General features: G+C 61.1%; 2 protein-coding genes across 10 annotated transcripts; one reads left to right on the top strand and one right to left on the bottom strand.

Annotated features, from left to right (window-relative positions):
• Window positions 1-5,697: 5,697 nt before the first annotated feature.
• On the bottom strand, window positions 5,698-15,153 carry CKB (creatine kinase B). Of its 5 annotated transcripts, none has more exons than XM_047080025.1 (7): window positions 13,660-15,153; window positions 8,434-8,645; window positions 7,855-8,226; window positions 7,463-7,634; window positions 6,593-6,716; window positions 6,161-6,350; window positions 5,698-6,085 (listed from the first exon to the last, which is right to left on the bottom strand). In XM_047080025.1, exons 2-7 carry the CDS (start codon window positions 8,624-8,626, stop codon window positions 5,907-5,909), a joined length of 1,230 nt encoding a protein of 409 aa, XP_046935981.1. In that variant the 5' UTR covers window positions 8,627-8,645; window positions 13,660-15,153; the 3' UTR covers window positions 5,698-5,906. The 5 variants fall into 5 exon arrangements, with proteins under 5 accessions (XP_046935981.1, XP_046935983.1, XP_046935982.1 ...); XM_047080027.1 differs by having other exon boundaries at window positions 14,759-15,153; XM_047080026.1 differs by lacking the exon at window positions 13,660-15,153 and adding an exon at window positions 8,958-9,427.
• Window positions 15,154-15,336: 183 nt separating this feature from the next.
• TRMT61A (tRNA methyltransferase 61A) lies at window positions 15,337-22,190 on the top strand. 5 transcript variants are annotated; one of them, XM_047080015.1, is made up of 4 exons: window positions 15,337-15,400; window positions 15,970-16,329; window positions 18,692-18,958; window positions 20,890-22,190. In XM_047080015.1, the coding sequence occupies exons 2-4, from the start codon at window positions 15,999-16,001 to the stop codon at window positions 21,159-21,161; spliced, it is 870 nt and encodes a 289-aa protein (XP_046935971.1). In that variant the 5' UTR covers window positions 15,337-15,400; window positions 15,970-15,998; the 3' UTR covers window positions 21,162-22,190. The 5 variants fall into 5 exon arrangements, 4 of the variants coding, with proteins under 4 accessions (XP_046935971.1, XP_046935970.1, XP_046935969.1 ...); XM_047080014.1 differs by having other exon boundaries at window positions 15,342-15,410; XR_006962115.1 differs by lacking the exon at window positions 15,337-15,400 and adding an exon at window positions 19,918-20,457 and having other exon boundaries at window positions 15,419-16,329; window positions 20,890-20,973.
• The last annotated feature ends 257 nt before the right edge of the window (window positions 22,191-22,447 follow it).

Below are 22,447 nucleotides of genomic sequence, written 5' to 3'. Positions count from 1 at the left end.
GAAAGTCCTGGAATAGAGGAAAGCAATAAACACCTTGACCCTCCTTTCTGGTCTCTGGGGAGGAGGAGGAGGCCTGGCCTGTGGCCTCCCTGTGCCCAGAGCCTCTCCTTTCCCAGCCTGGCACCACTGCTGTGGCTTCGGCTGCAGCGGGCGCCAGCACACGTGGGTCCCGTCGAGCAGAGCCGCCAGTGTCAAGTGCGGGTGATGGCGCGTCATCTTTATCAGTTCTTGCAAGTAGTGACATGTTGGTCAGTTGATGGGTCAAAAGTATAGACAAAACTAGACTTTTCACTTCAGTGAAAATTTAACGGAAGTTGTCTTTTGTTGCTAGGTTGTATTTTTCCAGAGTAGCCCAGGCATGTTAACACAGACCACCTTCACCAGTAATGGGAGCAGTCCGTTTGGGGTGGGGGTGGGGGGAGACCCAAAGCCTGACCCCACAGTCCGTGTTCTCAGAGAGGACACTCTCGGTGAAGCAAGTATGTGACGGGGCCAGGGGGCATGCCTAAAGGGTGAAGCCTGAGGAGAACGATAGAGGGGACTGAGGTCGTTCTGGAAAGGAGGGTTAGGGCAGGTGGGGAGGTGGGACCAAAACCGGGAAACAGGCGTGCAGCAGGGGGCTCCGGGCTAGACCAGGTCTGGAGGGGTTGGCACCTCTGCTGTGTGTCCCTGGTCTCACGCGTGCCATCTGCAGTGTGCACGCACATCAGCGTGGGGGGTGGATGCGGGCAGAGCCGGCCTGTGTTTCTGGAGCCACTGGATCTAGTTCCAGGGACGGTTTGGGACAGATTGACCTGTAAGCCCTGCCACGGCAGCAAGCACCAAGCCAGGCCCCACCTCGCAGTAGGGTTCGTGAGCGGCGGAACAGCGTCCCACCGCAGCCCCCACTGCCACCGAGGAGCGGTGCTGGCCGCCTCACGTGTGTACACCGGGTCACGCACATGCGGGCGTTCCGTTTGCCGGGCTCAGGTGGCGCTTGTCTCCCGTCCCGGGATGGCTGCTGGAGCATTCCATGCCCTTGGTTACAGCTGCCTCCGGGGCATCTTGAGAATGTGCTTCTCTAGCCCGACGGCCGCACGCCAGCCTCAAAACCAGGGTTTTGTTACCAAAGCGGAAGGGAAAAATGGCTGCTAGGGGACAAGCGGCCAATTCCACACAGATTCATCAGCAGTGGGAAGAGCTACAAATACTTCTAGCTCTTCTGGGTCTTAAGGGTCATTGTTTAATTAAGTTGAGCGTTAGATTTTACAAGCCCCAACTCGGAGAAGGATATGAAAGTCAGGACTTCTAAAACCGGGAACATGGTCTTTGCTTCTCTGTGTCTTCAGTAAAGCAGAACGAGCTCCACAAAGACAGGTTTGGCCGGGGGGGGGGGGTGGGAGCAGGGAAGAGTCCAAACGCTGTGCACGGATCCCTACAGAAAGTCTGTAGCCTTGGGGCACCCTCAGTTGGTTAAGCGTCAGACTTCGGCTCGGGTCATGATCTCGCGGTTTGTGAGTTCGAGCCCCACGTTGGGCTCTGTGCTGACAGCTCAGAGCCTGGAGCCTGCTTCTGATTCTGTCTCCCTCTCTGTCTGCCCCTTCCCTGCTCTCACTCTGTCTCTCTCTCTCAAAAATAAATAAACGTTAAAAAACAAAACAAAACAAAAAGGCTCTAGCCAGACTTGGGAACCAAGGTTTTTGTCATCCAATCCACATGTAAAATTCACAGCTCCAAACTGAATTGCTCCCCCCGCCCCACCCCTGCTCCATGGAAACCTCTCAGCCAGAAAGACAACTCTTGCCAATCAAAAATTGCTTCCTTTTGTCACCTATAGAAAAGGAAATTAGTTCAGACTCTGTGTGGGTGCAGGGTGCAGCCCCAAGGGTGCTTCGGGAGGCCTTACTGTAGGCATCAGGCAGCTCCAAATAGAAATGCAGGATGAGGCACCTTCCAGGCAACTGCCGCCTATGCAGCGACTGCTAAGAGCAGCAGGGGCTGCACGCTGGAGGTCTGGATGTTCTGAAAAGTTAAAGAGCAGTGAAAAGAGCCCAGCACTTCCAACCGGGTGGTCTCAAACTGGTGACCCTGAGCCAGTCTTCCCTCCTCTCCTAGCATCCGGTTCCCTCCCCGCCCCACGCTGGGGGCGGAGGGGCAGTGATCCGTTCACACAGACTAAATGAGGGGTGGTGACAATGAAGTCCTGCCTCAGTGGGCTCCCACGAACTGTGACACATTAGAGCATCTTTTTAAACACCACTTAAAAAAAGAATTTGTTTCAGCTTATATAAGTAATACATGTTCACTGTAGAAAATTTGGAAAACAAAGTATAAAGAAGGAAATCACCTGTTACCCCACCACCCACAGTTAACTACTGTTCTTTGGGATTTTTCCATACATGCTCTGGGATCCACAGTACAAGCTGTTTTATAACTTGCTTTTACTTCCATTTTTTTAAGCATGCTGCCATCTCACTGAGTTCTTCATGCTGTTGGGATGCCTGCATGGTGCCTCATTGAGGGAGGTGGCCTGGATTTTTAACCAGCCTTTCTTGTTGGCAGTCCTGACCCATCAGTTCCTCCCTGTTCTGGAGTGATTGTACTTTTTCATTATTTCTGTAGGGCAGTGGTTCTCAGAGAGGCAGTTGGAGCATGGGGCACCTGGCTGGCTCAGTCTGTAGAGCATGTGACTCTTGTTCTTGGGGTTGTGAGTTTGAGCCTCACATTGGGCATAGAGCTTACTTTATTTTTTTTTTATTTTTATTTTTTAATGTTTATTTTTGAGACAGAGAGAGATGGAGCGTCAGAGAGAGAGGGAGACACAGAATCCGAAGCAGGCTCCAGGCTCTGAGCTGTCAGCACAGAGCCCGACGCGGGGCTCTAACTCACGGGCCATGAGATCATGACCTCAGCCAAAGTCGGATGCTTAACCAACTGAGCCACCCAGGCACCCCATTTTAACTTTTTTTTTTAACGTTTATTTATTTTTGAGACAGAGACAGAGCATGAGTGGGGGAGGGACAGAGAGAGGGAGACACAGAATCCAAAGCAGGCTCCAGGCTCTGAGCCATCAGCACAGAGCCCGACGCGGGGCTCGAACCCACGGACCGTGAGATCGTGACCTGAGCTGAAGTCGGACGCTTAACCGACTGAGCCACCCAGAAGCCCCGAGCTTACTTTAAAAAAAGGGAAAAAAAAGGGTAAACCCTATTCAAAGAGACAGGCGTGGATTTTGGCCCTCAGGGGACTTTTGGCCACGTCTGCCGATAATTTCTGTTGTTACAGGGTGGGTGGATAACAACTGCTGGCATCTAGAGGTTGGAGGCTGAGCTGCAGTGCTCAGGGGAAGCCCCTGCCCGGAGTCATCCTGCCTGACGTGAGTGGGTGCCATTGAGAAACCCTGCCATGGGGTCATGTCCTAGCTGGGCCATGGCCAAGGTGCAGGAACGGATGCTTCTAGTGCTGCTGATGGGTGTGGTCCATCCAAGACAGTGAATGAATAAAAGTGCGTTCGTCTGTGTTCTGTGGTAGGGTGTTTCTTAGACTCCCCATGTTGACTGTGACTTCGAGGAAAGTTAAATTCACCCTGTGTAAGAGTCTTATGAATGCAGAGGAAAGGGAGGAGGTTGTAGGGAGTCTGGCCCATGGACTGGGAAGCAGAGGTACCCCCACTGAGGGGAGAGCATAGAAAGCCCTGCCTTGTCCCAAAAAGAATGGACTCAGCTAAAAAGTGTGTTCAATAGAGCAGGATAAAATAAATGAGAATAAAAGTGAGCGAAGAGAATATTACAGGTAGAAAAACAAGTGGCCCATAGAAGCACGTGTAGCTCTGGGCCTGTGGCGAGGCTCCTCCCAGAGGGCCGTGGGGAGCGGCTCGCCTGCTTGCCCAGCCCCCTGAGAGGGCCCAGCACTGTGTGCCGCAGCACAGGGGAGAACGGTAGGGGCCCTTGGGGCTCCCGGGAGCAGCTTTTACTGCCTGGAAGAAGTCTGGGGCCTCCCTGGGTGTCCTGTTGAGAGGTGATTGGAGGTTGCAGCTTGTCTTACAGAACCACTGATAGTTAAGGGACTGCCCCACTCTTAACGGTCCAGACAGTGTGGAGACGATCAGGAAGCCACGTGCCTGCCTGACTAGGCCCCCAGGTGCCTGTACGCACCTCAGGGTGGAGTGGGGACAGTGGCCCATCCCTGAGCCTGTGCAAGCAGGAGGGCCTTCTGGACAAGGGCCCCCCAGCATGGGCACACGCAGCCTGAGGCCTTTCCAGAGGACGTTCTTCCTGTGCTCCTCACAGCCCTTTCTCCCAAATTACCAGACTCCACAGTCTACAGTGTACTGTCTGCCCCGGCCCAGTGCCCACTGACCAGAGGAGGACACTGAAGGTGAGAAGAGGTGAGCCCTACCTGATGTGTGCCCCACACCGGTCAGCCGAGGAGGGAACCAAGTGCCAGCCCCTGATCTAAATAAAGGGTGGGTTCAGAGATCCTCTCCCTGCCAACCTTGTGCCCCAGGAGGCCTGCCCCCTACTCTGCCCATCCCACCCCAGCTTTCACTCACCTGGCTTCCGTGCCTGTGTCTCTTCCCCCAGCACAGGCTCCTGGAAACCCTCCCCTGCCAGCGCATGGCCTGGGTGGGCCCCTCAGCTCAAGCCTGGCCACTAAGGCAGATGGAACTGCTTCTACTCCACTGCTGTCCACCCAGCCTGCTTGTCCTGGGCCCCAGGGTCTGGGTTGGCCAGCTGCCCCCGCCCCTGGGGCAGGAAAGACTGCCCAGCCCAGGACACAGTGGGCACAAAGGCCGTGCCCTGTTCTCTTCCTAGTTGCAGGGTAACCTTGGTGGGGATTAGGGCCTGCTGACCCAAAGCGTGAGGAGTTGGGGCACCCCAGATTCTGATGGGGGTGGGGGTGGGAGACCAGGACAGAGGTGCCCTGGCCGGCAGGTGGCAGCACGGACTGTCCACAGAGCTGTGGAGCTGGGGGACAAGCCCTGCCCTTGGCTGGCTCACAGGTTCCACCTCTACGGCCCCAGCCCACCATGGTGTGAGATCAGTCGGGAACTGTGGCAGCTGTAGAGTGGCTGGGAAAGCGAGACCCCAGCCCACCCTCCCGGACCCGCCATGGGAGGCCAAGGGGTGGAGCACCTGAGGGTCCTGGAGAGGGGGCTGCAAGGAGGAGGGGGCTCCAAAGGGGCCCCAGGGCTTTCTGAAAGGGACTGAAGGGCTGGGCCTGGGGGCAGCAAGAAGGGGGTACTGTCTGCCCTGCCTGAGGCTGTGAGGAAGGGAAGCTGAGGAGAGGGATTATTTAGGGGCTCTTGTAGGTGGGGAGGAGAGGTGGCAGAGACCCTGACTGGAAAAGGAACTAGATTAGGGGGGCAAGACCCACCCTCCCCTCACGGCATCCACACCTCCTCCCACACTGCGGGATGGGGTTGAGCAAAAGTGCCAGGCTCCACCTCCCAGGGCCCAAATGCCCTTCGATGCTCCGGCTGGCTGGGGCTCTGTCACCCTGGAGCTCCTCCCCCTCCTGGCCCCTCCCCCCGCCAGCCCATCCCAGGGCTGCAGGGGAGCCAAGTAGACCGGATGGCACAGCGACTGCCTCCTGACTTTGTCCCTTCTTAAGGAAAGTGAAGCAGAAAGGGTAGACCCAGGATTGAGGCCCTCAGATCCTGGCTCCTGGGTCCCAGAACAGCCTCGGGAAAGGGGAGCCACTACTCGGAGACTCGTGGCAGGCCGAAACCCTAGTTTATTCCAGCATCAGCAACATCTTAGCCATCACAAAAATAAACTCTACCAAGGGCGACGGAAGTCTCTACAGCGAGGCTAAGGGCTCAGCCGCCAGGCGGCGGACATCAGGGTGCGTGGTGGGCACTGCCCGGGCAATAAGTTAGGAAGCAGCGGGGCTGGTGGTGGTGGCGGCAGGTGCGGGCCAGGGTTTCACTTCTGGGCAGGCACGAGGTCATCGATGGCCTGGCCCTGCTCCAGCCGCTGCTCCATCTCGATGAGCAGCTTCACGCCGTCCACCACCATCTGTACCAGCTCCACCTCCGAGAAGCCCAGGCGGTCTGCGTTGGAGACGTCGAAGACCCCACCCACGGCAGCTGTGTCCACACCACCTGGGGAGACAGCCAGGTCAGCAGGACTGCGGCGGGGGGCTGCCCCAGGGGGAGAAGACCACCCGCCCCATTCACCTGTGCCTCGTTTCTGAAGCCGCAGCCGCTTGAGCACCTCCGGGAACTTCTCATGCTTGCCCAGGTGGGGCAGCTTGATGTGCACACCTGCCCGCAGCCCTGTGCCCAGATTGGACGGGCAGGTCAGGATGTAGCCCAGGTGAGGGTTCCACATGAATTCGTAGTTCTTAGACTTGAAGAGCGTTTCAATCTGGAGGTGGAGAAGGTGAGACAGGGCTGGCCTGGCTGAGGGGCACCTCCAAGGCACCGGGTGGGGGACACCCTCGGACCCAGGAGTCCCCTGGCAGGACCCTGAGGTAACGGAGACCAGGGCTCCCAGGGGGACTGATGGGACGCCCACATCCTGGCCTGAGCTCTGGGGCTTGGCCCTGCGCCCTCCCTGGCCCCAGACCCCACTCGTGCCAGCCCGGTTTGGGGGTGGTCAGGCCTGACCTGGGTGAGGCCATTGCAGAATCGAGTGAACACCTCCTTCATGTTGCCCCCCTTCTGCATGGAGATGACCCGAAGGTGGTCTTCCTCGTTGATCCACACCAGGAAGGTCTTATTGTCATTGTGCCTGGGGGAGGGGCACGGTCAAGCCTCCTCCTTGGAGGTCTCAGAGCACATCCAAAAAAAAGCTCTAGGGGGTCCCCAGACCCCAGGAACTTGCCAAGTCCCTGAGGTGTTCCATCCGGCTGTACCCAGAAGCTTGGGCTTCTGCCAGGACCACACTCTGGAGGTAGGCAGGGAAGCCAGGACACCTCAGAGAGAGTCCAGAAAGCCCGGAGCTGTGCCCTAGCCTCTAGCCAGTCATGTGCCGCGTGGCCTGGGTGTGGGGGAGGGACGAGGGCCCCACCTAGGAGGTAAGGGGCAAGAGGACCGCTGTATCTGGGCGCAGAAGCCTCCCTACGCACACAGTGGAGGCAGGAGCTGTAAGCCTTCCCCACCCTCACCCCCACTCCCACTAGGAAGTGTCTGCGTCACCCAGCACCTGGCAGCGTCCCTGCGGGGAAAGGGGTGAGAAAACCAGAAGCTCCGGCTCCCAAGAGGAGGGTGGAGGAGAGCAGTCAAAGCGACCCAATGCCCACCTCCAAGATCCCACAAGGCCTCAGCCTCTACCAGCTGGCGTCCCTTGATGCACCTGTGTGGTCAAGGTCACCTGCGAGGAGGCCTGGGAAGCACCAAACCTGTCCTAGGAGCAGGGCTCCTCCCTCTTCCTTCCTCCTCAGCCTGGCCTTGGTGTGGGGAGGGCCAAGGGGAGGAGGGGAAGGGGAGTGGGAGTGGGGGGGGTGGGGGGACCCGCGAGAGGAGTTGGGCACGCACCAGATGCCACGGGCATCCGGCCAGTCGCGGGCCATGCCGGAGGCCAGCAGCAGGGGCGACACGGGCTTGTCGAAGAGGAAGTGGTCGTCGATGAGCTGCTGCTGCTCTGCCTCGGTCATGCTCTTGAGCGCGTAGTACCTGCCGGCCAGGTCGCCGTCCAGGCTCGCCAGAGCTGCGGAGGGGCGCGCTCAGAAGGACACACGGGAGCCCCTGTGCTCACCCCCGCCCAGCTTTGTGGGAGCCCCGGCCGGGCCGGCCCTCGCAGGGCCCCAGGCCGCCGTCCCCCCCCGGGAAACCGGACCCGGCGCACAGATAAGAGCGCGGCAGCGGCGGCTCAGGTGACTGGGGTGACTGGTTAACAAGCCGCACGGGGACAGAGGTGCGACCCCTACCTTCCACAGCGAGCTTCTCGATGGCTCGGCGCTCCCCGCGGCTGCAGTGCGGGGGGAGGCAGAAGCCGCGGATGCTGCGACCCGTGCGCACCCGCGAGCTCAGCACGTAGTTAGGGTCCAGGTCGTCGCCGCCCTGGGGGCAGAGCGGCGGTGAGCGCTGGGGGACCCCTCCCCAGCCCGCCCCGCCACCCGGGGCCACCTCGGGGCCACCTCGTACCTGCAGGTTGTCGGGATTGAGGTCGGTCTTGTGCTCGTCGCTGGGCTTGTAGCCTCCGTGCCGGTCCTCGATGATGGGGTCAAAGAGCTCCTTGAACACGTCATAGGATTCCTCATCGCCTGCCACGCAGCCCACGGTCATGATATAGGGGTGACCTGGGGGGAGCGCGGAATGGGGACAGTGGCGTCACTGCCAGGCCTGACCGAGCCCCTCAGGACCCTGAGGTTATTCGCGGGAAGGGGGCGCCGCGGGAACCCTAGCCTGGGAGGGGTTCTAGGGGAGGCGCTGGGCCCGAGCCCCAGGGGAGTGTCTTGCAGATAAGGCGACCCGGTACCCTGACCCCGGGACCGAGGTGCGCGTACCCGGGTTATCCACGCCGGTCTGGATGACGTCGTCCAGTGTGAAGCCGCTCGGCGTACACTTGGCGCGCAGCTCCGCGTACAGCTCGGGGGTCAGCACCTTGGCCATGTGGTTGTTGTGGCCGCTGAGGTCGGGGAACTCGTCCTCGGCCGGGAAGCGCAGCTTCAGCGCGTTGTGGCCATTGGAGAAGGGCATGGCGGCGGCGAGCGGAAGGCTGCGGGGAGACTCGAGGGTCAGCGGGGACCCGGCGCACCGGCCCCCCAGGGACCTGCGGACCATTCAGGGCCTCGTTGCCCCTGCTCCTGGTCACCCTGGGGCGCGCGGCCAAGGTCAGAGGGGTCCAAAGCGCGCGCGCGGGGGAGACTCCCGCACCGCCAGGACCCCAGGCCCAGCCGGCGCGCGCGCTCCGGGCGGCGGACCCCGGCGTGCACGACTTTGCTGCCCACGAGCTCCTTCCGTGCGCAGCGCCCCCACCCCGGCGCCCAGGCGGCCGCCCCCCCTCCCCCCAGCCCTCGGGCCCACTCACCGGGCAGCCGGGCGGGGCAGGGGCGCTCGGTCGGTCGGCAGCTCTGGGCGCGGCGCAGGCGAACAGCGGTGGCTCCGCGCTCCCGCGGCTCTTAAGGGGCGCGACGCGGGCCGCCCATTGGCCGCTATTTATAGCCCATTCATTCCATTGGTCCGCGCTGCGGGGTGGTGCCGTCGCTTTGTCCGCCACCCGCAGCCCCCGACAACCCCCCCAACCCGGCCGCCCACCCCTGTTATCCCTTTGCTGGGACCCCGCGCAGCCCGCCTATCCGACCCGGCGCCTGCCCAAGACCCCGCGGCTGAAGCCTCAGGCCCTTGGATATTCTGTAGTTCTCCCCGCGCTGCCTCCGGGCGGGAAACTGAGGCAGAAGAGCCACTGGGCACTTGAAGACGCTCGGGCTCATCTGCAGCCCTGCTCCTGCCCTCCCTAGCCCCGCCAGTCCCCGGATCTCGACGAGGGTCCAGGCGTGACCGGCCCAGGCTCCCGCAGCAGGTACTAACCCTTCCACCCACCCACCCCACCCCCGCCCCATCCGAGCTGGCCCGGAGCTGCCGACCTTCCTCAAGGTGCCCGCAGGCATCTCCCGGGCGATCTTGGTGCAGAGCTAAGCTCGAGGGAGGTGCAATCTGGCTGCGGCCCAGTGGGGTGGCACCCGTGGTGCCTTGACCTTGGGCAAGTCCCCCGGCGCCAGGGGACCCAAGCCAGAGACCCCCGGGGCCAGCCTTTCCTGGTAGGTGAGAGAACAATGTGGCCCTGGGAGGCCGCTGGGGAGTGCGGGGTCTCAGAGCCTCCAGACCCCAGCCCTGGGCCCTTTCCACAGGGGACAAGTTCATCTCCCCACCCCACCCCCAAAGGTAGTCCCCCAGAGACTCTCAGCAAAGATGGGAGGAAACACAAACAATAAGCATATGTGAGATTTAAAAAACAACGAGTCGCTAGAAATGAGGATCGTGCAAATTAAAACAAGGACTTCCACTGCCCCCAAAACACCCAGATGGCAAAAATGTGAAAGACACACCAGCCAGTGTCGGCCATGGGTTGGAATGTGGAGAGACAGACGGTCACACGCGGCCTGCAACTGTGAACTGCTACATCCTTTCTGAAAAGTAATTTGGCAGTATCTATTAAAATTAAAAACGTTTGTACTCCATGACCCAGCAATCCCACTTCTAGGAATCCAGCCTTTAGAAAGGACGGTCTCATCCCTGCAGGTAGAGACGTGCAGTGGGGAAAACACACAAATGAACTCAATGCCCATCACTTGGGGACTGGCCAGGGGTAGGAAGGCACATCCCCAGTGTAGAGTATTAACACAGCTATTTTTAAAAGTGAGTTAGGGGGCGCCTGGGTGGCTCAGTCGGTTGGGCATCCGACTTCGGCCCAGGTCATGATCTCACTCACGGTTTGTGAGTTCGAGCCCCACATCGGGCTCTGTGCTGATAGCTTGGAGCCTGGAGCCTGCTTCAGAGTCTGTGTCTCCCTCTCTCTCTCTCTCTGCCCCTCCCCAGCTCAGGCTCGCTCTCTGTCCCTGTTAAAAATAAATAAACTAAAAAAAAATTAAAAAAAAATAAAAGTAGGGGCGCCTGGGTGGCGCAGTCGGTTAAGCGTCCGACTTCAGCCAGGTCACGATCTCACGGTCCGTGAGTTCGAGCCCCGCGTCGGGCTCTGGGCTGATGGCTCAGAGCCTGGAGCCTGCTTCTGATTCTGTGTCTCCCTCTCTCTCTGCCCCTCCCCCGTTCATGCTCTGTCTCTCTCTGTCCCAAAAATAAATAAACGTGGAAAAAAAAATTTAAAAAATAAAAAAATAAAAAAAAAATAAAATAAAATAAAAGTGAGTTAGACCCTTAGTCACTGAGCCGCCAGCAAGGACTCAGCAGCCTCCCACTCGGCCCCCTCACCTCTTGAAGATCCATCTGCCTTGTCCCATGAGAGCCTTCTGCAGGCCACCCTCATGGCGGAAAAGAGATCCTATCCCACGTCCACTGTCTAGAACATCCCCTCTTCCAAACCCTTTGCCGACGTAAGAGTGACGATCTTGTCCACATATGAAGCCAACAGAGAAATGGCTGGGAGACCCTTACTACTATCCAAGGGGTCATTGATGATCACAACAAAAAGGAACTAATAAGGTGTTTAAGAAATTCCCCTGCAATGGTGATGTAATTGAGCACCCAGAATATGGAGAAGTAACTCAGCTGCAGGGTGACCAGTGCAAGAACATACGCCAATTCCTCGTGGAGACTGGAGTGGCGAAGGAGCCCTCGTTGAAGTTACCCACTTGGTTTTCTTTTTATTATTATCATCTCCTTTTTTTTTTTTTTTTTTTTTAAGTAATCTCTTCCCCCAACTTGAGGCTTGAACTCACGATCCTGAGATCAAGAGCCGCGTGCTCCACTGACTGAGCCAGCCAGGCGCCCCAGTTTCACGGGTTTTAAGTGCTTTTGATTAAGCTTAAGTGAGGATTTCCTTGCAACGAGTAGAATTTCCCTTCTGTCCCTTGCCACAAGTTTAAAAACCCCACAGCTTGTATAATGTAACCATTTGGGGTCTGCTTTTAACTTGTAGTCGTGCAATTCCTCCATGCGATAAAATGAAAAGAGAAAAAGAAGAGTCAATTGGAGCTTGTGTGTTAATGCACGCCATGCATCGTCTTGTGAATAAGGCAAGAAAGGAGGGGACACCCTTCTCTGTGTGTATGTAACAAAACGCCTCCAGGACCACACAGTGAGCTCTGGGGGACAGCAAGGTGAACATCACACTGCTGCTGGAAGGCTGGCCATGAGTGACCAGCCACGTGAATGAAATCACGTCGCCATCCGGGAGGAGACGGGTGCTGCTGCGGGGGCTGGGGGCAGGGCAGAGGCGGAGCAAGGAGCTCCAGGGGATTTGGTACCTCTGAGGAACCGGCACTGGAGCAAAGAGGCACAGGATGAGCAAGCCCCTTCACCTCCGCCTGTGTGCGCACCAGAGGGTGTGGAGTGTCGCTAGGCTGTCCCTGCGGTTACCACGCACGGGACTTGTGTCTCTTCCCTCGCTCACCTTGGCGTGCTTTGACCTGTTCCCAGTCAACATTTTCTTAGACACATAAAACAAACCAAGGTAAAGAGGCAAATGGGCAGGACTGCCCAGACAGCAGGTGTCCCTTAAGCCTGGAATTCCTGCCCCCTGTGCCCCTTGAAGCCCCTTCCTCCCATTTTAGAAATAATCTGCAGTTGCCTTTTCCACCTCCCCACCCCCAAAAGCCTGATGGGCTCAAGTTTCTGTTTCTGGAAACCTGAAGGCAGACTTGGCTTTCAGACATGGGGTGAGGGGCACTCAGGGCTTCCTCTTTGTCTTCAGCCTCTGCAGCTTCTCAACCCGTCCCCCACGCCACCCTCAGGCCACCAAGGGCCTGACCTGCTGGGTGGGAGGAGGGAAGGGTCCTATCCCCTCTCCCCCCAAAAGCAAGGTCCAAGCTGGAGAGGTGAGGTCCAGAGGTTTGGGGTTGCCTTGCTCAAGGTCAGGCCCTGTGATACTGCTCCAGAAATCCTCAGCCTCTGAGAGGGGTGTTTTAACCTTTCGCAGATAAGCAAAGGCAGATCAGAATATGGGTGACAGAAGAGACAGGTCAGAGGTCCGCAACCCCTCACTGGTCCTGGAGTGCCTGGCCCTGAGCTAACTTAACCTGGGACCCATCTTGGGGACCACCCCACCCCCCCCGCACCCCCCACCCCCGCCCAGGGCTGGCCAAGCCCAGGCTGCACTAGATTGACAGCATGGGTGGTCAACAGCTGCGATGGGGGAAGGGCAGGGGGCCTTCAAGGCCTTTAGACCCAAATGTCAGGGGATGGCTCCCTACCAGGGGCTGCTTGGGAGCCTGTGTGGTCCCAGAGCAGAGGAGCAAGGGGTGGGGAGGCCTGGACGGTGCCAGCCTCCACCTCACCAAGAATAACATTGCCCCAGTGACCTGGCTCTTGTCTGGGGACCCTCCATTTTCCCCAGGGCCCAAGGAGCCGGTTTGGCAGCGTCTGGGCAAGAAGCTGGGTGACATCACCCAACGAGTTTATGGTCCAGGTTCCTCAGAAATCACACCTGGTTGCACATTAACCAGCCAGCCCTAGAGGGGGAGGGGAGCTTCAATGGAGTCCCCAGCTTTTCATCCACAAACTCAGCCTGCCCAGTGGGGTGTAGCGCCGGGCATGCAGGGGGGGTAGGCCAAGTGGGAGAGACAGGCAAGGAGCCAGAGGTCATTCTCAGAGCCTGTGCTTAAAAGACAGGATGGGCATTGCTTGCTCCTGGTGCCCCGTCCCTGAGCCCTGAAGAACCCAAAGGGGAAGTTGGTTGCAGTCAGGAGAGGGGTAGGGGCTGCTTTGGGGTCACTGAGCACCATGGGGTAAGAGCCTGGGCTACTCAGAGAAAGGGGGATGTCAGGGCACCTGGTCCAGGTGCAGCCTTCCCCCTCCCCCCCCCACCCCCACCCCGTGGACATCTTCAGCTTCTCTCTTCCTGACAGGGTGCCTGTGACCCTTGTCTCCAGGGTCTTTTTCCTGCCTGTTCCCACCTTTCTTCAAATCTGCCATTGGTTCTCTCAAGTTAGGTTTACTGGCTTTAAATCCCAATCCCCCAGTGGCTGTGACCTCAGGCAATTACCTAGCCTGAGTTTCCATAAAGTGGTCCCCACCCTGACAGGATTGTGGAGAAGGTTTAATATAATGATACTTACCTGGGATTCTTTAGAACCAGTTCTTGGTAGGGGAGTCCCAAGATACAAACTCTGCCCTGGGCAAAGTGTCCACCTGACCTGAGTAATCAGCTGGGGCTTGGGGGAGCAGTGCTAAGGATGCCGCTCAGGGCTGGGGCAGCCTCAGATGGAGCAGATGGGCAACTCTGGGTAGGCTACCTAGAGGAGGGGGCACTGGAGAAGCTAGCCAACCAGTCACAGACAGAGAGGCAAGTGGGAAGTTGGGCCCACAGGAAACCACTGCCGAGTCACTAAGTCCCAATTTAGGCTCTTAGTAGGCACCCAACCTCAGCTCCATATCACAGCTGAGAGGCTGGGGAAGAGGAACCCCCAGAAGTGGAAAGTTGAAATCTCCCAGTGGAGCAATTAGGGGGTGGTTCAGGCAGGTGCATCACCAAGAGAGTGAAGCAGAGTGACCTGGAACAGAGGTTGTCAAGCTGTAGATGGGGCTGGCTTGTCTCCATGTTAAGGGGAAGAAGCAGCAAGGCCATAATGAGCCACGTGGGCAGCTGGTGGCCAGAGTGCTGGCCGAAAAGGAACAATAACCCACTTAGGTGGCCACCTAAGTCCCCTTACCTTCTTACCCCTGAGAGGTTCCCAGACCCAGACCCAGCCAGGGCAGAGGCATGGTGGGGGGAGCTGAGGTTAGGCACCTGATTTCTACCCTGGACTCTCTGAGGGGCCCATGGCAAGGGCCACAGGCACCCTGGCAGTCCTGGCCCCAGAAAAAGGAGAATTCAGAGTGCCCCACGGACAGGCTGGCCCTGCAGGGGCCTGGCCACTCCCATTTTGTCAGGCTGGGGTGTGGCCTACAGTCACTCGATTTAGTAGGGCCCAGACGAAGCCCAAGGTGGGCTTGAGGGGCTCTATCAGAATGAGCCCAGGGTGCTGGGAGCTGAGTGCTAGAGGAAGGCATTCCATATCCCCTGCTGTCCACCCCTCCGCCCCACGCCCTCTCTACAGAGGAACTGGCTCTGAATCAGCCCTGCTGAGACAGAACAGGGCTGCCGCTTCCCTTTTTTTTTTTTTGCCCCTGTGTTCCCGCTGCCCTTCCCCCAGTGTGCCTGCTCAGGCTGCTCACCTGGTCCTCAGCACCCCCAATGTGAGCCCGGTTCATGCAGCTCTCATTGTGCCCCGGTTCCGGGAGGGGACCGCCCGCCGCCTCCCCGAAGTGGAGAATGTGCCCCTGCAGGGGAGGCAAGGCTTGGCCTAAGGCCACTTCTGCAGACCCTTCGGGCCAGAGCCTTCTGGGACGACCCTCTGATCCGCAATTCCATTTTCTGGAATTCATCCTGGGGCCCAGTGTGAGGTGTTCCCAGAGTGGTTTGCTGGGACAACACGGCCAAGGCAAAGTGTCCTCGAAGGGCGTGGGCAGCTAGCAAAGGGCCAGCCTTTCCGGGGACTTCAGGGCTGCCAAAAAGAGTGCGTTACGAGGCCCTGCCCCGGTCCCCGCCCACAGCAGCCCGACCGAGGGGACGCTGGAACTTCTCGTTTGTCCTTTGCACGAGCTTGTATAAACAGCGAAGTCGTAGCGAGCAGAGGCCGCCCAGGAGGCGCGCTCCGCAGCCGGGAGGGGCTGCCCACGGGTCCCGGCATCCCGCGCGCGAGGGGCGGGGCGCCGTGACGCCATCCGCGGGCGCCGCGCCGGAGCCGGAAGTGCGGAGGCAGCGTCGCGCGGCCACGTGCGGAGCGTCCGGCAGCGGGAGCCCGCCGAGCCTGGCGGGTGAGACTCGGTGCGGCCCCCCCCCCCCTTCGCCCCGTGCCGGCCCGGCCTGCCGCGTCCCCAACCTCTGCTGGGGGGCCCTTACCTCTCCTGCATCCCCCCCTTGCCGCCCGTCCGCCTGGAAGCCCGCTTTGGGGGAGACGGGTGAGGGGGGTTCCGTGGAATGAAGCCTGGCCTGCAGGTGATAGCACAGACCACTGACTGCTGCCGCGCTGGTGGCCGGTCCCTCCTCTCACACCTGGAGAATGGGAGCCGGTGTCCCGGAGAAGGGTGATGAGAGGGTCTGATCCTTAGTAGGAAATCGTAGGCTCGTCCTTTGCCATTGCCCCGCTTGAGTTTCTCCATCTGTGATTTGGGCTGATGACTTCTAATTCATGACCTAGACCAAGAAGGGCTTAACACGTCAGTGCAGGGTGCAGCCTGTTGGTCGTCCTGTTGGACAGAGCCAGGGACGGAGCCAGCCTCCCCACCCTCACCGCTTGGGACCTGGGCCTCACAGCCCTCCACCCAGATCCCAGGTGCACCCTCTTGGCACCTTTGCATGCTCATGCCCACACACATTCTCCCAGGTCTCAGGCACCTGCCAGATAGCAACACCATGAGCTTCGTGGCGTATGAGGAGCTGATCAAAGAGGGTGACACGGCCATCCTGTCACTGGGTCATGGTGCAATGGTGGCAGTGCGTGTGCAGCGGGGGGCACAGACCCAGACCCGGCATGGCGTCCTGCGGCACTCAGTAGACCTCATCGGCCGCCCCTTCGGCTCCAAGGTGACCTGTGGTCGAGGTGGCTGGGTGTATGTGCTCCACCCCACGCCTGAGCTCTGGACACTGAACCTGCCACACCGCACCCAGATCCTCTACTCCACTGACATTGCTCTGCTCACTATGATGCTGGAGCTTCGGCCTGGCTCTGTGGTCTGTGAATCCGGTGAGTTCTTTGGACTACCTCAATCCTGATTCTGAAAAATTGACTTGAAGATGAAAGTCTGACCCAGCATCCAGACAGCCTCCATCCTGCCCTTCCTGAAGACAGGCGTGGTTGCTCAGCTTCTCTTTTACCAATGTTTTGGGGGGGCTGACTGCAGGGAGTGAGGGCAGAAGCAGGAGCACTAGTTAGGAGGCAGGTGCTGTAATCTAAATGAGAGTTGATGGCACTGGACCAGGGATTTCCCCCAGAGGAGCTGGTGTTCAGTGAGAGTCCTGCCTGCCTTGGCGAGGCAGGGCCAGAGTGCCACTTGGCTCTGGCCTAGGTGCTGACTGCCAGTCGCTACCCCTGTGCTGACAGGAGGGCAGAGAGTGGCTGGCCCAGCAGTCCCCGACCACCCAGCCCCAGGGCCGAGAGTTTCCCCTTCCTGGAGGGAGACCAGGGCTGCTCTGAGGTACTCATTGTAGGTGGGGAGTCTCTATCTCAAGCTCATCATTGGCCAGCACTGCTGTCACTGAGCCCAGGGCCTGAGGTCGTTCTGGCCCTTACACACACACACACACACACACACACACACACACACACACACGTGCTGGGGCCACCTGGGGTGGAGACTGAAGCATACAGCCTGGTTAGGAACAGCCCAGGCCCGATGCACCTATATTTCCAGCATGTGCCTCATGGGCTGTGCAGCTGGGCTCCAAGGTCACAAAGAGTTCCCAGAACCATTGCTTCCAGGTCTGAGGACTTGAGGCCATCTTGTCCCTCTCAGGCCTCTTTCTCCGTGTTGGCCAGCCAGATACTTTGAAACGGGAAGAGTCAGGTGCAGAACCTGGGCTGTGGGTCAGAGGGTTAGTGGGGTCTAGGCAGAGGCCTGTTGCTCAGCCACTGGGGACTTGGGGGGCCGGTGGCAGATGGGCAGCAGGCCCTCGAGCCAGCTCCATCCCCTACTGCTCTCTGTGCAGTGGGTGTGCTTCTGGGCTCTAATATGCCAGCTGCCCTCTAGGAACTACAGGTACAGCCGTGAACAAGACAGGCCAGGTTGCCCCTTCCCCGAGGGGACAGTAAGCCCAGTGTCACTGTTTCAGTGCTGTGATCGCTGTGAGGCTAGTAAAACTGGACTGTGTGTTTGAGGGTGGCTCCAAGAGGTCCCTACACCTCGGTCGGTCCGGGAAGACCTCTGGCATGGGGACATTCAGTTGGAAACGAGAAGGAGGAGGCGCTACCAAGAGCCAAGCAAGCGAGAGTGTCACCCCAAGGGTGAGCTGTGCAGAGGCCCTGAGTGAGGACCCAGCAAGGAGGCCAGCGTGGCAGGGGCAGGAAATGAGGTCGGGAGGAAACGGGCACAGCTCGGAGGGTGGTCTGGTCTGACTGTGCCCGTGTGGAGAGGCGAGAGCAGGGCCTCACCGAGGGGAACAGAATTGCCTGTCTGGTGGTGGTTACAGAGCCAGGAGGAGGGCCCAGGCTGCACGGGGGCAGGGGGGAGGTGGGGAGGCAGGAGCTACCTGTGGACCGAATGTGGGGTGGGAGAGGGGAGTCTGGGGCACCCCTGCGATGTCTGGTTGAGCTGTGGGTGTCGTTGACTGGGCAGGAAGGGCCGATGGGAGGGGTTCAGGCTTGGAGCGGATCCAGCTTTGTCCTCGTTAACGCCGAGCGCTGTCGGGTGTTGGGAGGTCGTGCGTGTGTGCTGGACAATAGGAGTCTGCAGCGAAGGGACCTGGCACTGGGGAGCGTGCATCAAGACTGGCACCCGAAACCGCAGGGCGGGGGAGGTCATGGGGGGACGCAGCCCCAGCTGGGCACAGCCAGGTGAGAAGTCAGGCGGAGGGGCAGCACTGACGGGAGCCGGGGAGTGGCCAGGGCAGGTGGAAGAGAACTGGCGGACTGCGACGTGGGGGAAGAGTGCGGCCCTGTGGCAAGTCGGCTGCCGTGTCTTGGTGCCGTGAGACCAGGAGAAGCGAGGGCGGAGGCACACCACACTCCCGCTGCACGTGGCCTGGAGGTGGGCAGACCTCTGAGTGGGCAGCGAGCTTGGGGGACTCGGGGCCAGCCACCGGGTGGGGGGCGGGGACGAGGTTTGCTCCGGTGCTGGTGCTGGGATCGGGCAGGGCGGCCGCTCTGCCGCCCGGACCCACTGCAGACCCCGGAAGCAAACCCAGCCGGTCGCGTCCCCACCCAGCCCCAGTGCAGACTCGGTGACAAAACCGTGGGCAGCCCGGACCTGCTGGGCAGTTCCGGAGTGGTGCCCACTAGCGACCAGGATCGTCTGACCCATGGGCCCCGTGTGGGTTTTTCCAGAGTAAGGGTGGGGTTGATTCTTAAGTGTCCCCGGCAGTCCTGCCTGACACCCGTCCCTTCCTGCCAGGCACTGGCAGCGGCTCCGTGTCCCACGCGCTCATCCGCACCATCGCGCCCACGGGCCACCTGCACTCGGTGGAGTTTCACCAGCAGCGGGCAGAGAAGGCCCGGGAGGAGTTCCAGGAGCACCGAGTGGGCCGCTGGGTGACGGTGCGCAACCAGGACGTATGCCGCAGCGGCTTTGGTGTGAGCCACGTGGCCGATGCTGTTTTCCTGGACATCCCGTCTCCTTGGGAGGCTGTGGGCCACGCCTGGGACGCCCTCAAGGTTGAAGGTACGTTGGGGGTTCTGGTGTGGGCCTGGCCTTGGGTGTGGGTCGTCTGAAGCCCAGAGAGGTCAGAAGCCAACAGGCCACGTAGTGTGGCCAGGCCAGGGCCCCTTTTGACCTGAAGTCGGGGTGGGTCAGGCTGGCTGAAGGCTCTGGGGAGGTGGAGAGGAATAGGAACTGGGGAGAACGGGGCTCCGGCTGAGCCTGTGTTCTTTGGCCTTGCCCCGCTCCCCCCCACCCCCCACCCCCTGGAGCTGGGAGGCGTCTGAGTTCCCTGGGGACTGTGGCAGCCCCACCTTAGAGGTGCCACCCCTAAGGCACCTCAGGGCACTCCAGACTCTGGCCCCAGCTCTTGCCCGAAGAGTCTCCCCTCCCCCCACCAGCCACAAGCCAGCAGAGTAGCCCCTTTTAGGGAAGATACGAGATGTGGAGGCGGCGGGAAGGAGGCGGGAACATTGGCTCCGAGCCAGGGAGGCGCTGGTGAGGCCCTGGGTTTTTCCCTTTTGTGGGGAAGGAGCTAGCCCAGGCAGCCAGGGCCCCTTCCCTCCTCCCTGCGGAGCAGAGCAGGACAGAGGGTGGGGAGGAGGGTGGAGAGCCAGCCCAGGCACCCCCAGGGGGAGGGCTGCCCACCCACCCCCCCCCCCCGCCAAAGACAGGTGCCAAGGCGCGCCTCAAGCAGCAAGGCAGCAGCAGTGGGTCCCAGTGGGTCCCCTGCCGTGTCCCTGCTCTCTGCCAAGGTGGCCTGGGGCTCGGGAGGAGCTGAGCCCAGCTTCCCGCCCCTCCACCCCTTCTAGCTTTGCCCCCAGATGATGCCAGGTCCACGTGGTCAGCCTCCCGAGCCTTCCTCCTGTCGTTGGGGCTCCCTCCTGGTGCTTGGCCGGGGGGAGCTGCACCATCCGTGGACCCCACCCCCTGTACCCCTCCAAGCCCCTCCCTTGGGCTCTCTCTGTGTCTCTTGCTCATAGGCCTTGTATTTTCCGATACCTGCCTGCTCTGTGAGCCCGACCCCAGCGAAGTGCAGTCCCCAGGCTCCCTGGGACTCGGGCCGGCCGGAAAGCTCTAGCCCTCGTCCAGAGGGTCCTGTCTCCCCAGCAGTACGCTCAGGGGCCAGGTGCCTTCTTGGGGATGACACTGTGCCCTCTAGGTTGCCATCAAACTGCTCGTGCTTCCTCCAAACTCACCCCTTCCCGAAGATCCATCTGGCGGTCCCTGGGTGTGTCCCCAGGTGTGGCTGAGGTGACCAGGCCTCAGGGACATTCCAGGACTTGCCCGGCCACATCCCTTCCCCCACCTCGCATTCCCCACACCCTCCTTGCTGGGATGGGGATGTGGGCTGGATGCGGGCCAGGCCGAGGGACACTGCAGGTGGGCCCTGGTGGGAGGTGGCAGGAAGGGGCTGTCAGCTCCCGCCTGCACCCTGTCATCCTTGGCCGTCGGCGCCTCCTGTTCCCCAGAGCGGGTGACAGCCTCTAATTTCCTGTGACAGCGACAGCCTCCGCCCGCCGGTGAGCCCCGTCCCCCACTGCCACCGTGCCGTGTGGTGAGTGCTCTTCTGGGCACGCGCTCCTGCAGCTGGGACAGGGCTCTGCCCTGACCCCTGACCCCTGACCCCTGAGCCCGTTGTTCCTCCTGGCCCCGACCCTCGGCTTTCCCTGTAGAAGCGCCTGCCAAAGGCCAAAGAAATAAGGGCCGTGGGCTTGGTCTAAGTGGCCCCTTCCACGCGGCTCCCGGAGAGCCCCTGCCCCGCCGGCCTCTGCCCCTCCTCCACCCTGCTGCCAGGCTCTGCGTGGCGGAGGACTCGGCCGGCCTCGGGCCCCGGGCTCTGCACCCACACGCCCGGCCCGCAGTCCGCAGCCCTCAGGCTGCTGGCTCCTGAGCCCCCACCCCGCCCCCCGCCCCCGCCCGGCTCCCCTGACTGCGCGTCTGGCTCCCCGCAGGTGGGCGCTTCTGCTCCTTCTCGCCGTGCATCGAGCAGGTGCAGCGCACGTGCCAGGCGCTGGCGGCCCGCGGCTTCTCAGAGCTGAGCACCTTGGAGGTGCTGCCCCGGGTGTACAACGTGCGCACCGTCAGCCTGCCCGCGCCCGACCTGGGGGCCGGTCCGGGCCCCGAAGCCGGCCCCGACGCCAGCCCCTTCCGCAGTGGCACACCCATGAAGGAGGCCGTGGGCCACACCGGCTACCTGACCTTTGCCACCAAGACCCCCGGCTAGCTAGCGGGCCTCCCCGGAGCCCAGGCAGGGAGGTGTGGCTCAGCCAGAGGCCGCCTTATACGGTCAGCGGGCGACCGCCGGGCCGGGCCTGTGTTTAGAAAGGCGGGGGGGGGGGGGGCGGGCAGGGCTGGGGGGCCCCAGGGGGCGGCTCCAGGAAGGCCTCCTGCCCCAGTCACTGCTGGGCTCTGCTTCCCCGAGCTGCTGCTGTTCTTTTTGCCACAGAAAATCTCCACCGTCGCAAGCTCTTCTGGGTGTTGAGGCCAAGGGGTGCCCCTTCCCAGGTGGCCCCAAGCTGGCAGGGAGGGGGGAGCAAGGACTCCGAGGAGAAGGACCAGGGGCTTGCTGCCCCACTTGGTGTGCGGCCTGGCTCGTCCTCTTCCTGGGGCAAGGCCTGGCGCTGCCCTGGGCACCTCCCTCCCCCCGCCCCACCAGAGCTGCCTGTGCCAGGCCGGCCCGGAGGCCAGGGAGAGGTGGTCTTGCCGTGTGGCCTCGAGCCTGGCCCAGCCTGCCTGGCGCTATACAGGCCAAGCGGCAGTGTCCTGCGGCCCCTCCTGTTGGAGAGACGGGGGAGGGGAGCCCTGCCCCCCTGCCGAAGTGCCTCCTGTGGCCGCGGTCCCGCCAGAGCCCCTGGCGCGTCAAGAAGCGAGACCGCGGCATCGCTTAGCCGGGAGCCTGAGGAGGGCGGAGAAGTGCTTCAAGTGATCCGGCTGGCGGTCCCTCTCAGCTGTTTGAACCCCAGCTGTCCAACCCCGGAGCTACTTGGGTGCCCCACCCTCACGGGAGCCCTGGGGACACGGGGGCGCATCCAGGGGGGGAGGGCACCCCTCCAGGGCAGGCCTGCCCCGCTCTCTGGCATCCGTGCCTGCCACTGCTGCGTGAAGGGCCCGAGTGTCTGCCCTCGGCCTCAGCTGTCATCAGGAGCCTCAGTTCTCCCATGTTGGACGAGAGCCCCAGGGTGCTGTGCTGGCAGGGGGCAGGGGGCCGGCCCCTGACCATGCCTGGCGGAGAAATAAACACCGTTGCCCCTGCCGTGCACCTGGTCTGTTTGGTGCCGCTCGAGTCAGACCCTCATTCCCGACACCAGCCTCCGGGCTGGGCCTCCCCACACACAGCCCTGGGTCTGCTCCTTCCTCTCCCTGCCCCAGGGCGGGGCGTCTGGACAGGGGCTCTGGACTCCAGGACAACAGCCTGGGACATGATGGACAAAGGGGCGAGTGTGTGGCCACCCCCACTCAGCTGCAGAAAGGGCCACTTGTCCTAGTGGGGGAGGGGGGAGAGGGTCTGCC

This window comes from Lynx rufus, unplaced genomic scaffold, assembly GCF_022079265.1.
Source record: "Lynx rufus isolate CCGP_SWC_20201006 ecotype Redwood Valley unplaced genomic scaffold, mLynRuf1.p SCAF_17, whole genome shotgun sequence".
Taxonomy (NCBI): Eukaryota; Metazoa; Chordata; class Mammalia; order Carnivora; family Felidae; genus Lynx; species Lynx rufus.
This window is presented reverse-complemented; position numbering and strand designations above follow the sequence as displayed.

Coding starts and splice junctions, on each gene's coding strand:
- TRMT61A (XM_047080013.1), top strand. CDS start 15,942: ATGCTCATGCCCACACACATTCTCCCAGGTCTCAGGCACCTGCCAGAT. Junction 16,330..18,691: donor CTCTGTGGTCTGTGAATCCG/GTGAGTTCTTTG, acceptor CCTTCCTGCCAG/GCACTGGCAGCGGCTCCGTG. Junction 18,959..20,889: donor GGACGCCCTCAAGGTTGAAG/GTACGTTGGGGG, acceptor GGCTCCCCGCAG/GTGGGCGCTTCTGCTCCTTC.
- CKB (XM_047080023.1), bottom strand. CDS start 8,710: ATGGTCCGCAGGTCCCTGGGGGGCCGGTGCGCCGGGTCCCCGCTGACC. Junction 7,635..7,854: donor CGAGAAGCTCGCTGTGGAAG/GTAGGGGTCGCA, acceptor GCCCCTCCGCAG/CTCTGGCGAGCCTGGACGGC. Junction 6,351..6,592: donor TCTGCAATGGCCTCACCCAG/GTCAGGCCTGAC, acceptor CTCCACCTCCAG/ATTGAAACGCTCTTCAAGTC.